General features: G+C 39.0%; 1 protein-coding gene across 1 annotated transcript; it reads right to left on the reverse strand.

The window, feature by feature from the left end:
- Positions 1-4,574: 4,574 nt before the first annotated feature.
- Positions 4,575-14,672, reverse strand: pgr (progesterone receptor; the record flags this gene model as incomplete). The annotated part of the gene is made up of 8 exons (XM_080844937.1): positions 4,575-4,727; positions 8,148-8,305; positions 8,472-8,602; positions 8,702-8,846; positions 9,342-9,647; positions 10,180-10,296; positions 10,807-10,916; positions 13,768-14,672. 8 exons carry the CDS (start codon positions 14,670-14,672, stop codon positions 4,575-4,577), a joined length of 2,025 nt encoding a protein of 674 aa, XP_080701063.1.
- Between the last annotated feature and the right edge of the window lie 626 nt (positions 14,673-15,298).

The raw sequence follows: 15,298 nt of genomic DNA on the forward strand, positions 1-15,298 counted from the left end.
TTGTGCGCCCTCTCCAGGGACAGATAAATTATCTTACTGTCAGGAAGGATAGCAGGATAAAATGGGTTCTCATCGTGCACGGTTCTGCGCCATACCCCTCGCCACGCTGTCTCATTCACCTCTTCGGTCTGAGCCCCTGAAACGGCTTTCCCATCCTTCACCTCGGTCACTGACCCTCTTGCCCTGAGATTAGAGCACATGCTGTTGAAAAAAAAAAGCCCTGAGGGAGCTGGGCTTACCGCCAAGAAGGAAGTCTGTCTCCTGGTGACTGTGTGTTTCAGAGACGTGTTGTGATTGCTGTTCACCACCATACTGGGAGTCACATTTCTTGGAAAATGCAGAATGTAGTCGGCTTTGGAGGACAGAATGTGGTCAGACACACGCAGTGGTAGTTTGTGATCTGATATCGTATTAAATATTCACTCTCTTGATGGAACAGCTTGTGTGTTTTAGCTGAGGGGGTAATTAGGTCTACAGGGTGAAATGGTTATGATATTATTATATTGTTTTTTTTATGTGGCTGTAACTGTGAAAATAAAAATGTGTGTCTTTCAAGGTTACTGCACATCTTCCAAGGTCAGCAACAGGTTGTTACTAAATTACAAGGCTATGTGTCTGGAGAAAAGATATGAAATTTTTGTTTTGAACCATTGCAGTATTGCTAAAGCAATGCACTCTTGTGAGGCAGGGCATAACCATGAGCTCAGCTTCCTCTACGTGGCTGTCTTCTCAAACAGTAACATGAGACACAGGAAGACAGGGAGAGCATTATTCATCTGCTGGTAGGGTTGGCTTGGTCACAGCAGCAGCCACTATTGGTCCCTGTTCATGGTGAAGTCACAATGGCATATTCTCAGAAACGTCTAATCTAAATCACGGCATATTTTATTATAGGCGTTGAAATGTAAACAGCATGTGTTTTTGCCTAAAATCTTGACATCCCTTGCGCTCCTCCTCTTTGCCATGCTGACAGCTGAGAGGTTTTATTGCCTTCTGAATTTTCCACAAAGCAAGATGAGCTGGCAGTGAATCAGGGCAAATGTTCAGGTCACTGTAACCTGGAGATGGAAGGCACCAGTTCTCATCATATGAGAGAGCTAGCTCCCCTTATAAACAACACTTCAACACTGGCATTCGTCCCATTTCAATCTTACACAGACTGCTTTTATTGCAGTGGGCATACATTGGTTGCTTTCCATGAAATGTTCAGACAGTCAGATTTTGATAACTGATACTGATTTGGCTGAATGATACAGATCATCGTGTGAGAAAAGTCCTACATGTAATGATTTATAAAGAAAAACTATTTAAGCCAGACTGTCAGTGCATGCCATCTGAATGTAGTGTAGTTCCTTCTTAGTTTTATGAGGGCAACATAAAAGAGCACTCTGACCCGAATACCTCTTTGATCTGCCATTAGCAATTCATTTTCTTTGGCAATCTAGTATGGTCTCCCTGAAGGTTACTGAGGGTTTCTGTGTGTCTGTAAGGGAGATCTGTGAGAGATAGGCATTAGTAAAGCACAGTTTCAGTCTATTAATAACAGAACCAGTACAGCCAGTGTTTACCGTCAATTCTACATTAACGTCATGACTACAGGCCATTACCACAATTTATTATTAAACAAAACAAACACTGGTCAGAATAACCGGGCAATTTAGAAAACAACAGTGTAGTGTTACCCTTAATTTCTGGTTCTTCTGTATCTGCTGTGTACATATCAGTCCAGCCATGTTGCTTCCTGGCTGCATAAGCTAGAAACTAGCCTAATTCCCAAGAACTAATGTTCTTTTTATGGGGGCACCCATGGCTACCATGGATTTCATGGTATCAATAATTTAAAAATCATGTTAAGCAAATGTAACATAAGCATCTCTGTAAACATAACAGACATGCACTGTCATACATTAAAAATCACTTAACACAGTTTAATAACATGACTTGTTTTTAGCGTAACACTGGTATTTAGAGTTATAGTTGTCCAAACATCAGTACCAAATGGCTTCAAACCAGCACAACAAGTGATACTTTTCTGTACTAAGGAACAAACAGTACTAGATTGTTTCAGTACACAAAACTGCTCAAAGACATTAAATGAGTGGAGGCCCCATCTCTCTGGGTGAATTTATTAATGGATGGAAAATCACTAAAAAGAGACTTTAATCTTTGCGCAGCAGAAAAATACAGCACACAGTTGGAAATGAAATAAAACCTTTTGTAGATTAGCAAATCTAAATTGGTTCACATTGTGGATTTGAGCACAGATTTGAAATACTTCAAAATATTTGGACATTTCATGCCTTTAATTCATACAGGCTATTGGTAACTTTCTGAGAAGCTGTACGTGTGCTGCTTCTACTGTGCTTTCCCTGAGCTCAACCTGTAGGGTGTGATAAATGCCTCTACAAGTGTTCAGCTCCTTTTAGTCTTAACCCTGTCAGCAACTTTAGGATGAGATAGAGTAATAGGATATGTTTTTCTTATTGTTATACCACCTCTACCTCTGTCCAAAACTATTGGAATTGATTTTGTGAGCTGTGGCGCAGGCAGCAGCATCCCTGTACCATAAATGGGGCGGAATGCCCATGGGGACCCGGTTCGAGTCCGACTCGCGGTCATTTCCCAATCCCTCTCCAGATCTCTCTCCTGCTCGCTTCCTGTCTCTCTCTACTGTCCTATCTGATTAAAGCCCAAAAATAAATCTTCAAAAAAAAGTGCCTATAAAATGACGAACAATAACCCCACAACTGCACATCATTAACTATTAAACCACTTAACCCATTTACAGTTGAGCAGTTTCACAGCAGTTTCTGTTGAACATTAACATCAAACAGTAAAATCATATTACAAATCTCATGCTAATGGTATTTTGTAGAAAACAGTTGGTTCTGATACACTTAGAGATGAGATAAAAAGGTATACTTTTTGACTTCAAATTTATATTCGAAATTAACTGGGATGCTGGTGTTGTGAGATGTTATTTCCATGTAAATAAAAATAAATAAATTGATGCATTGTATTAAAGTTGAAAAGAGTGTTATTTGTGTGTGATGATCAACAAACTGCCCCGTGTGTATTAGTAAACTTGTTAGGTGTGTACCAAAAGAGTTGTTCTGTAATATGGAAAACATTAAAAAAAAGAGAGAGTAATGAGCCTGCTTAATTAGGAAATAAACATTAAATTTTTAAGGATGATGTTAATCTCTGATAGCACTGGTCCAAAAACTCCAAGGTATTTGATAGCAAAATATTTGTTAAGGTCTGCGTGTTCTTTCCCATTTAAATACAAGAGAATGCTAAATGACCTTGAGCACTGATGGTGGACTGTTACTCCCCTGCATTTTGGATGTGGATGGGCATTTTAAGGAAATGACATCGCACCACAAAAATGTAACATCTATTACCCTATTCCGTTATGCTCAAACATGCTAACTAGTTGCAGCCTATCTACAAAGCTTCACAACAATGTGCTATTTATTAATTTTCATCTACTGGAATATGCAACCGCTAGCTCAAAGGGTTCAACCAGATGAAGGGAAAATCATACAATACACTTATAAGTATATGTTATGTTACCAATACAATTTAAGTACATTTGTTTTCTGATATATACATATTTGATAATTAAAAAAGAAACAGACATTACTGATTTTTGGTACAGCAAACCTTTTTCTGCCTGACCCTTTTCTGTCAACCCGAGTCTTTTTAAAGTGTTCAGCTGAAACACATACAGTATGTGCTTGCAACACAGCAAACTCAAGTAAACCCTGCAACTTTTCCATTTTGACCGTATTTTCACTTTTGGTCTTAATACAACTTGAGACAAGGCTTACTGTCTGCATTAAAAGTTACATTTAAATCTACGACTTTCTGATCAGAGAGCTTTGCATTAATGAAATGCATGTTCCTCTAGCTGGTATTTAAAAATAACTTCAATGACACTTTATATCACACAACCCTTGGTAACAAGGTTTACACAATTTCAAAGTAACAATCTGGTGTTTGTCACCCAATAAGATTAATGTAACATGAGCTATGTAATGCAAAGTGTTGCCACAAAATCTGTATAATTACACCAATGAATATGAAAATTTCATGTAAAATATTGACACTTATTCCGCCCCCCGACATAATAATAGCTGTGTAGGGCTCATACTACATTATCATAATGCTCTAAAAGTGCAGTCATGTCGATTTATAAATAGTTTTATAGACTTATGTCAGTTGCTGAAATGCATTATGACTACTTTACAAACATTGACGAATGTGTTTATAATATTTTTTTTCGGATACTGGGTTAACAAAGTAAAAAATGCTACCATATCTCACAGTAACGAAAATGAAATCAAAATAGTGCCGATTGGGCATAGGAATATGATGTCATTACAACAAACTATTGATCATACAAGAGTATCTTTTGCCAAAGAATTTACTGCTAAAACAAGTCATCATAGATAAGAAAAACCTACGAGAGCACACAGTATGGTACTGCCATATAAAGTAATCAAAAAAGTCCTAAGATGTCTCCTTAGGTAAGATGTTGTGGGTGATCCTCACTGGGTCTTCAGGAATCATCACTTGTGAAACAAAAGAGGCCTCACCATACCCGCTAACACCTTTGGAAGCTGTGAAGCAATCACCTCTGACATCATCTCTGGAAACTCAACCTTCATGGCGTCGGCCTGGATGTAGGTGCTCAGGCAGTACAGGTTGACCTTCTTCACAATCTGTGTGGGCAGAGCAAGAAAAAGCCATTAGTCAAAAATACTTTTCATGCACAACACAGAAGCTTTGAGAAGAAACAGAAACGACCCAAAATGTAACTCATTTATTACACTATCTGTGTAATTCAGACTAAACTGATATGCAGATGTAAACTGATTTCGGACTTTGTATTTCTAACTTACACTTCTTGATGAGCATCACGTGAAGACTGTAGGCCAAACTGGTCTTAGTTGCATAGAGTTGTCAGTACTAGTTTCTACCCCGCATAGACCAGCATGACCTTGCTGGTCAAGGTTATCTCCCTGCCAGTATCCCTGAGATTAGACCTTCAACAACACTGCCCGGCTAATAAAATTACATCAGGAGACAACTACTGCCATTTTATCACTTCACTGCATTTCTTAAAAACATTGAGAAGTAAAATGCTACACTTGACTAGTGCTGTAGCGACGCGTCGATGACGTCGACGCGTCGATTTCAAAATTACGTCGACGCCATATTTTTACGTCGACGCTTCGGCACATACACGTGGTTGACCCAAACAGAAACAAACATTGCGCAAGGACTGAGAGAGCAGAAACCCAGGGAATTGCTTGGCGCCATTAGTTGATATTGGCGATCTAACGTAGTGAATCATGATACATACTATAAGCTGACCAACACCATGACTTAGCTCTCTGTGCCGTTTGTTCATGCTTAGTTGCCGTGTTCTGCAGCCGTAAGTTAACGTTAACTTAACTGACACACTAGTAGCTAGCTAACGTTAACTACTAGCACCCAAGCACGAACAAACTGCACGGAGAGCTATAGTTTGCTAGCACCACCGAAGTGCGCAGAGCTCAAGCTACACAACACACTGAACAAACGTTAAATTAATGTAACCAACGTTACTTATTGTCCCCTTCACGAGAGACAATGGGGTGCGTTTCTATCTCCATTCTCAAACGTCTCGTATTTAACGTTTGTTCAGTGTGTTGTGTAGCTTGAGCTCTGCGCACTTCGGTGGTGCTAGCTAACTATCTTCTTAGCTCTCCGTGCAGTTTGTTCGTGCTTGGTAGCTAGCTACTATAGCGGCAGCGGCTAGACAGCTGTGTCAGTTTAGTAAACGTTAACTTACGGCTGCAGAACACGCCAACCAAGCACCAACAAACGGCACAGAGAGCTAACTCATGCTGTGGTCATTTACGAGTCAAACACATAACATTAGACTAACGTTGGCCAGCTTATAGTATGTATCATGATTCACTACCACGTTAGATCGCCAATGTCAACTAATGCAGCCAAGCAATGTCCAGGACAGGGCTGCACATACGGTGGTGCGCAGTGCTCATCAATGAATGAATGTTTTTATAAGCACTGAAAACATTTAAATGAATGAGCACCACATCCAAATGTGATAGGGCTCATTTGAGTACCAAACATTTTACTGTGAACTCTAGATAAACATGAAATGCATTGTTGGACTTTTGCTGTGCAAAACGGTGCTCATTAAAGTATATTATTAAGATTTTTTGGGGTATTTATTTGAGATACATTATGGTTTTAATCGAGCAACAGAAAAATAATCGTTAGACTAATCGTCCAATTAGTCGTTAGATTAGTCGACTATTCGATAAAATAATCGCCAGATTAATCGTTTTGAAAATAATCGTTTACCCCCAGCCCTACACTTGACACTGTGAATCGCCATATTATTTTTTTAGGTGGCAGATATTCTTACATGTTACTTACACCTGTGAGTGCCAGGAAAATGAGAGGAAGGAAAGGCCTTTGTCCCTGGCATGAAACGTAGCTCTGAGTGATATGGAGAGTATTTTTAAATGCATGTCTACATTTTTCAGCAAAACCCCTGTGGGCACTTGAGTGATATTCTCCCAAAAGCAATTCAAATAAAAAGTTAAAAGCAATAAAAAGTTAATCAAAAATGTCATGACTGCCTTTTACAGGCACACATTAAGTAAAGCACATTACCTTTATAAGGAAATCCATGACAATGTGCAAATCAGGAAACGTTATAAATATAATGCAATATATAGGCCTAACAATACAAATCCAATCAAATTTTAATTTAACAACTGAAATATATCTTAAAAACTAAATTCACATAGTTCTAAATGGAAACGTTATAAAGGAAACGTTATAAATATAATGCAATATATAGGCCTAACAATAAAAATCCAATCAAATTTTAATTTAACAACTTAAATATATCTTAAAAACTCAATTCACATAGTTCTAAATGGGTGCTACTGGGTATGAGTGACGCAGTCACAAAGCCACTGTTCCCCTACCACGTCTGAATCACATACAAATGTGAGTCAAGTACACTTGACATGGAACTTACATGACTTGAAAGGGTCCTTAGGAGTTGGAAAGGCCATGAACAAAACAGGGGTACGGACAGTCTGTGTTGCTTTAGCCATTAGTGCCATGGGTACATACGACAATCTCCCACCAACTCACTGTGATTTTATAACCCTTGTAAAATGAGGGTAATGCCTTGATCTCAGTGCTGATATTGGTTATGGTGGGCCTACACTACGCATGCAGGCATCAAGCTCCACTCCTCGTCTACCAAGAGCAACCAAGGTTAAATTAGATAGGTCAAGCTTACTGACTAACCGAGTCCAGAATTCTCAATTGAATATTATAATATTTTTTTTTTAGATATATTTTTGGGCTTTAAATCAGATAGGACAGTAGAGAGAGACAGGAAGCATGATGGAGAAAGATCGGGAGATGACCGCGAGTTGGTCTTGAACCGGGTCCCCATGGGCATTCCAATCCATTTATGGTACAGGGATGCTGCTGCTGCTTGCGCCACAGCTTCCCCCAATTAAATTTTACTTTTGAAGAACATTCTTCTTCATGGCCTTTTCAAGAGACGAAAGGACTATTGCCTATAGGGCAATGCTGGGAAACTTCAAAGGGAAGGTGCACCTACGCAATTGCTGTGCTACATCTCAAAATGCATTCTATCAAGAGCATGGGTGTGATTCATCACAGCAAATCATGTGACTCATTAGTTATTTTTCAATAAGACTGCTAATCATACCACGCTTTTCCCTTCTGCAAAACTCCAGATTATTTTGTAACCAGTGACACAAGCACTTGATACCTAAATCGTTAAGGTTGTGCTCATTTATTTAACTTAGGGAATTCACAAGTCTAATCAAAAGTAGAACGACCTTCTACTGCAATGATTGTAACTGTTGAGCCAACCATAGTATTTTACTGGATTTACTGGATATTCAAAATTGTTATTTATGATTGTTCCCTTGTACTCCTTGACTGTTTTGTATGCATATTTATATTATATATGATTTTTTTTCAAATGTATTTACTCTCATTGTATCCTCGGCACCATTGATCTTATTCCTCAATGTGTCTTCCGAGGCCAAAATAAATAAATAAATCAATACCTCATGCATGGCGTCCATGAGTTTGGTTAGGTGGAAGAAGCGCTGGGAGCTGGCGACCAACCCTTTCTCCTTAATGTGGATGGCTTTGGTCAGCTCACGGATGTAGTTCTGTCTCATTTCATCAAACTGGTTTTGGCTTTTCAGACCCTCCAGAGGCACTGTCAAACAAAGATGGCTGGTTTTACAAAGTGTTATATTATGTGTTAAGTGTTATATTATCAAATTAAATGTCCCATAACTGTGAAGCACATCTTCAGACAAAAAGCACATCAGCTAAGAGAAAAAGGGGAGAATTTGTATTTTGTTCTGACGAAAGGTCTTTACCAGTGTTTAGAAGCATCAGAGCTTTCATGCACAAAAATTCTTCCCTGGTCACCTGAAGATTGGCAAACTCTTGTGGGATGACCTGCATTGCCATGCACAGTTCATAGATCGGTGACTTTCTCATCCGCTCTCTTTGAACCAGAAAGCAAAATGGCATATTTAAGTTAATGTTTTTATCATTGAGCCACAACATAAATACCAATGTGTATTGATATAATACAATTACTTACTGGCTGAGAATGAGATCAGGGGCGAAGTATAAGTATTCACTGGAAACATTTTGAAAAGTCCTCCAGCCCAGAGAAAAAACCATCAGGTTCATCCAAGAGTACTGTATCAGAGTCATCTGGTCATTGATATGCAGACTACGAAAACCTTTACAGGCACATGGACATAAAGGAACTGTTATTTCTCTTATCAAGTTGGCCTTGATACTCTTCTCATATCTATGTCAAATATTCAGTCAGTGGGTTTTAAATTAAATTTTTCAATAGTATTTCGGAAATGCAGTTGTCAGGACTTTTGTGGAGTCTGAATCCAGACTTAATGAACTTGCGCACCTGCCTCTGTTGGAAACACGCAATTAATACATGAGGGTTTTCCATTAATCTAGAGACATGTGGAACTTAAATTAAGCGTGGATTAACTTCCATTGAGCAGAAAAAGGATTTTACCTGAGCACGGATGCAGTCTACTTACACATACTACATACGTTTCAGAAAAGTGTGTTTTATGATTAAAAAAACATAATTATAAATTATTATATTAAATTGACATAATCTACATCTCCAATACATCTCCTGTGCATCTTCACTTTCAACCAATGACCTCCTTTGTGCAGAAATATATGTGGTCCTCAGAAGCTGTTACCTGGGAGAGACTTCGACCATCTGACAATCCACAGAAGTTGCCTCTCACAAAGCCGATTGAGGCTGTTAAGCAGCTGGTTAGGCAAATCAGGCTGGGAATTGTCATATCCAGAGTAGACCACCTCTGGCTCGATGCTATCCAGTACACTTAAAATCTGTGGGGAGAGCTGAAGTTCCCTTAAGTTTGGTATGCAGGGCAGTGAGGTCATGGCCTGGCCGTCGCCTGTCAAAACAAGGGGGGACTGGAACATCATGGATGGGGATAACCCAATGGCTTTCATGGCTCCAAATCGCTTCAGTTTTCGTCCTGTAAAAAAGCAAATATAGAGCAATGATTAGGTTGATATAATTTAATTTAAAGAGCATTTAAAGAATACATCTTTCTCTTTATTATTGTTTTATGGTTATTGCTATACAGGACATTATTTGAGTCGTCAAAGTTGTTAACTTTGGAGTGTCAAACATAATGAAATATCCTGTGATATTTATCCTGTTTATATTGACTTATTAAAGCAACAATATATAGATTTTTAGCTTGTATCAGTCTCAGCTGTGATGCTGGTGTTTGAAAGACAAGGCTGTTTGCTTTTAGCTAGTAAGTGCTCTAATCATTAAGGTTGTATTAATGTATTCTTTTAAAAGTACATGACAAATTAATCTAAGGATTCATGACTTCCCTGGGCAGTTAAAACAGCTAGAGTGTTTGGTTAGTCTCACAGTGTCAATTGATTCTTCTGAAAAAAATCCTTTGTAAAAAATAACTGGAAACTATGGTGCCAACAGTCAGAGATAACTGACCCAGTAAGATAGGAACAAAGAACCATACAGAGGAAAAGTACCTCCCAACATCATCCCAGCCTGGTAACATTTCCTGAGACGACACGCAGGGCAATTTTTTCTTCTAATCTTATCCACAATGCAGTCATTTCTGCCAGCACATAGATAGTTATGATGACCTGGACATGGGAGAGAGGTTGTTAGGGTAGATCTAAACATCATGGTGATGACGAGAGTATTCTGATAGCACTATGAGGTGTGTGGGGTGGGGGGGGTGGTGGGGGTGGCGTTGGGGGGGGGGGGGGGTGTAGTGCAGGGGAGAGAGAGAAAGAGGAATGGAGAAAGGCAGGGAACTGAAGCAAGGCTGAGGACAACGTGACATGGTCATGGTCAGACATAGTGGCTCTTATATATCTTCCTCTGCAAGATAACGAGAACAGCGTGTAAGAAAATTAGAACATTGTGTGCTTTTACCAAAATGATAGCGAATGACCTTCCAGAGGCATTCTGGCTGGATGATCCAGTTTCCATGATTTTATATCATTTTTATGTACGTGGTTCATGCAAAACTTAGTCAAAACATCTCAAACAAGTTGGAAAAAATACTCTTTACTACAAATCCATTTGTCTGGTGTGGACACAAAGTTACTGTACGCTGATGCATGTTCGATGACATTATCTCGCTTTACCTTCCACTGCCCTTTTGAAAAATACTTTGCAGCTTCCGCATGTGACAACACCATAGTGACAGCCAGAGGCCTCATCTCCACAGATGACACACACTCTCTGGGGAGGCAGCCTGTGAAGCAGCAAACAAAAAGTATTAGTAGTGGCACTGAATTAACACATTTTTGATTTCTGTAATACATAAGGTTAATGTCATACAATCACTCTTGAGACATGGGGCAAAACATGATGCAACATTAAAAAAAAAATTACTTTATGCAATGAAAAATGATTTGTACCTATATGTTTCAAACTCACACTGTTGTTAGGAGAAAACCCACATTTGACTTAGGACCTACAATTCCTCAACAAATATTAAAATATCATAATAGAAAATAAACAAAATGTAAATCTGACGGAGGTGACATCTATGAATTGAAGCATGTATGGCGATGGGGACAATAGTCTAGATTTGTAGTCATTTTAATGTATACATCTCCCTTTCCAAGTGTGTAGAAGAGCCTACGGTGGCCATCAAGTGTCATAAAAAGACAAAAGACAAAAGACCCTCTCAAGAGCCAGTGTTTTGGTTTGCCTCTTCTGGCCTACTGTATAAGCATGGCGGGGCAACATGGTGGACCCGCTCCCTATGTAGATATGAAGGGCTCATTCAAAGCTAATGAAAACATAACGATTTGTAGTTACAGGTGATTTTATACTAGTGAAAACATAATTATGAATACTATATTCCATTTCTGCTAATAGATACCACTAAATCCTACAAGCTGTGCCTTTAAGATAACATTTGTGCAATAATTTACCCTTATGAAATGAAAGGTATTATATTTGGTCCATTATTAGATTGTGCTCAATATGATATATTTTCAAATAATGTATTAAGTTCTTCCATTCTGAGCATTCTCACGTGTCTGTCCTTTGCGTGTAAGGCCTACATATGGATTCAGACTCTAAACGATGCTAAGTATTTTGAACCTAAAGGCCAATGCCCGCTGGCAGCGACATTCGTTTCAGAGCAATTTAAATGTACAATGGTGAGATCCACATTACCAAACCTTCAAGTCATCTTTATTGGCTTACTACTTTGTTTTCTAGTGGCAATGGTTGCTTAAGAAAGAAAAGTCATGCTTTGAACCCACAGTGCCAAAAAAGTTGGCTCAAATTGTTGAAGACAATAAAAATACACGAAATTATTTGAAACCATTAAAGCACTTCTTTGGACCTGAAGCTCAAGACATGGAACATCCTGTTCTAAACTTTGGCACTGACATGCCTCAGACATAGCCATAGGGAGCTGCCCTGTCAGAAAGAACTCAATTCTAAACTCAGGCGACCTTTGATGCATGTCAGACGCTGCCAGTGGGCATTGGTCCTAAGGCTGGCCTGTCCATAAGGCCATACATATAAGCACATGGGATTAACCTTTGCATTTGCAAAATTGATAGATAGCCAAAAAAAAGGAAAAAAATAACAAAGTAGAAATACAAGCTTAATATCAAGCCGAGTAATCCTAGCACGCTTGTTGGTACTGTATGTCCTCTAGGTGCTTGCTCATGTTTATAAAGAAAGTTGGCAGAATCTGCCATCCAATTGATCACTCTACTACACACTCTAATCAGTCTAAAGTTAGCTAGTTGCATGGCTTTGTTCCAGCACAGGAAAAGGTGTTTCATCAGGTGCTTAGCTACAACACAAAAATAAACAGTGTTCCACATCATTACTGACAAGAAGAGATACAAATAGCTAACTATGATCTATTCTCCCAAGCAGCTCAATATGATATGTGGAAAGCATACAGACATTAGGTTACTTTGAACAATCAGGGCCCGGTTTGCCAAAAGCATTGTTAGCCTAAGTAGTTTGTAAAACTCATCTTACAAATCATATTAGATTTTCGGACCCCTTCGTAGCTATTCAGTGGGGCCTAGGCCTTGATCACAAATTGGTTAAGAAAGTACAAGAGATTAGCCAACTTTAATAATGAATAGAAAATATTAAGTAAATGACGTGATATTTCAGCAGTGGGCAGTGGTCATAATAACTCCTCACAAAATGTGTGTGTTACTTTCATTTTAAAAATGTTTTAATCAGTTTCAATTATATAATGTGTATGTTATCTATCCTTGACAGTGATTAATCAATCAATCAATTGTATAATTATGTCTCAAAACAACTGTTAATCATACTTACTACACACTGTAGAGAGGTAAGATATAACATATTCTACCTCTGCCAAGGCTTATCCATTTTCTGGTCAGTTTGATGACATCATCAGCCAGATGTGGCTTTTCACCCTCTCTACAGCAGCTATATTGACCTTGTTGTATTTCAAATTGAATTACCCCCCACTCCTTGTTGATTGGCAAGTACAACGCATTGACAAGAAGAGCCTTTCCATTTCTCATTTCTAAACTATGACCCCAATGCAAAATGAACTGAGATATTTGTCAGTTATTCAGCCCCGTCAACCTGATTAGTGCTAGAATCCTAAATGAAAGCAAATAATAACACCCCATGTTTAACTTGACATGTGACATCAAGTCGATAGTATGTTTAGGTAGGGAAAGCATTACTGTATTATAATATTCTCAAATCATTGTTATTGACATTTGGGTTTGGATCAATTTAAGACAGTCCATTGATCACAAAAACAGCCATAGGGTAGACCTACTCCATTAATGAACACCTGCCAGGAATGAACTCCTAATTTTATACTAGCTCATCAGTGTACAGCCAATCATGTTTGAGCAGAGGTAGAGACAATATTATTGCAGTCCATCACGAGAAAAATGATAGAGAATCAATAAATTAGGCCTAGGTTATAATTTACTACGGCAGAAGAGGCTATTCAATTCTGTTCAAATAAGTTTCAATTCCAAATATAGGCCTAGGAGTTCTATAATTCCAAACTCTTCCTTTGATTATTACAAGCCCAAATATTGGGCTACTTTTAAAAATGTCCTTACCCAGAAAATGTGTTGTAGGTGTTCGAGGACCGCTGAAGAAAACCTGCGTTAATCCCATCAAGTGAGGGATAGCCCGCTTGATGGTGCTGATCTTCGGCCATTCCGGAGGGCTGACACCAGGTCTGACTCTCCGCTGATGAGGGCTGAAGTGGCCATCTGGACATTTCGTTCTTGCATATGAACAGATGCTGCTGAGAGGGCTGCGTGTTTATCGCATCATAGTTTAGCATACCTTTTCCAGAGACACATCCAGAGTCGCTTCTGATTTCAGAAAATGGTTGTCGGGCGTTACTCTGGTTCAAATCGACAAATATGGTCGGAGAACTGCTGAGAACTACCTGTTGGCCAGAAGTGTAGTTTGGGAACGATGGCACGTCGACCATGAAGTCGAATGGCTGTTTCTTCACATTGTTGTAACAACTGTTTATGGCAGAGACGTTCGAGGTCATATCAAGCTCAGAACCGCGAGGATCCATAATGAGAGATGGTTCTTTCTCATCTTTTATAAACTTACACATCTCTCCCTGTGATGCAATTGACGCAGATGAGCTTTGCGAACTTTCAGGAGACACTGAGTGCTTCTGAAATACTTTGCTGGGAATCCAGGGACTGTGCTCGGATTTAATATAATCATCTGGACGATCGTTGTAACTTTTGTTGCTAAACATTTTCTCTGTTGCTGTACTGTCTTTGAGAACGGTGTTGTCGGTGATTGATTCAGGCTCTGTACATAAGGTAGTCACATTTTCAAAACGGGCCAGACCTGTAAAGATGCAAACCGTTGTCTCCGACTCCTTACGATCCGTCGCATGGTCGCCTCCCACGTCTGTATACTTTTCTATAAAGTCATTCACCCTTATGCCGGTATCACAGGAGTCTGCAACAGTGGACTTCATACTTTCCATCCTGTGGACAAGATTCTTTTCCGTTTTGAGAAGAAAGTTGAAAATATCCAGAGCTCGCTGGCAGCAAACACCCTCTTCCTCCTGTGATTGGACGTCTATTCCATCTAAACCAGAACACCTCTAGACAGATTACTCCCTCTGGCCAAGGACTGTGTACAAAAAGTAATCTAGCCTACCTTACATGTGCCTATTCGTCAGTAGCAAATCCATGAGTAATTCCGAATTTATGGAATTAAATATATCATTTATTTTCAGTACATCCCTAACTAGAACACAAATCAGGGTCTAGTTTAAAGAGAATAAACATGTCAACTGTTCAAGTAGGTTCACTACTTTTACTAAACAGTCATGCCTCTATGACCAACACCCCTTTTCAAGCCAGCCTCCTTTTTGAAATGATAATTACATGTATGTAAAGTGACTATAATGTTTGCAATACACCCTGAGCAAACGCTGAATAATCAATCATATTGATTATAAACAACAGGGTTAACATGCTGATCCACTGTCTGTGTCTTACAATAACAATTCTGTATTTGCATCAGTTCTGTTGATGTTGTTGTAGGCCTGGGCTACAGACTGTAGCTCTAGAATTGCCATTTTTTGATGCAGTCTTTGTATATTAT

The sequence above is a fragment of the Sprattus sprattus genome, assembly GCF_963457725.1.
Source record: "Sprattus sprattus genome assembly, chromosome: 9".
Classification (NCBI taxonomy): Eukaryota; Metazoa; Chordata; class Actinopteri; order Clupeiformes; family Clupeidae; genus Sprattus; species Sprattus sprattus.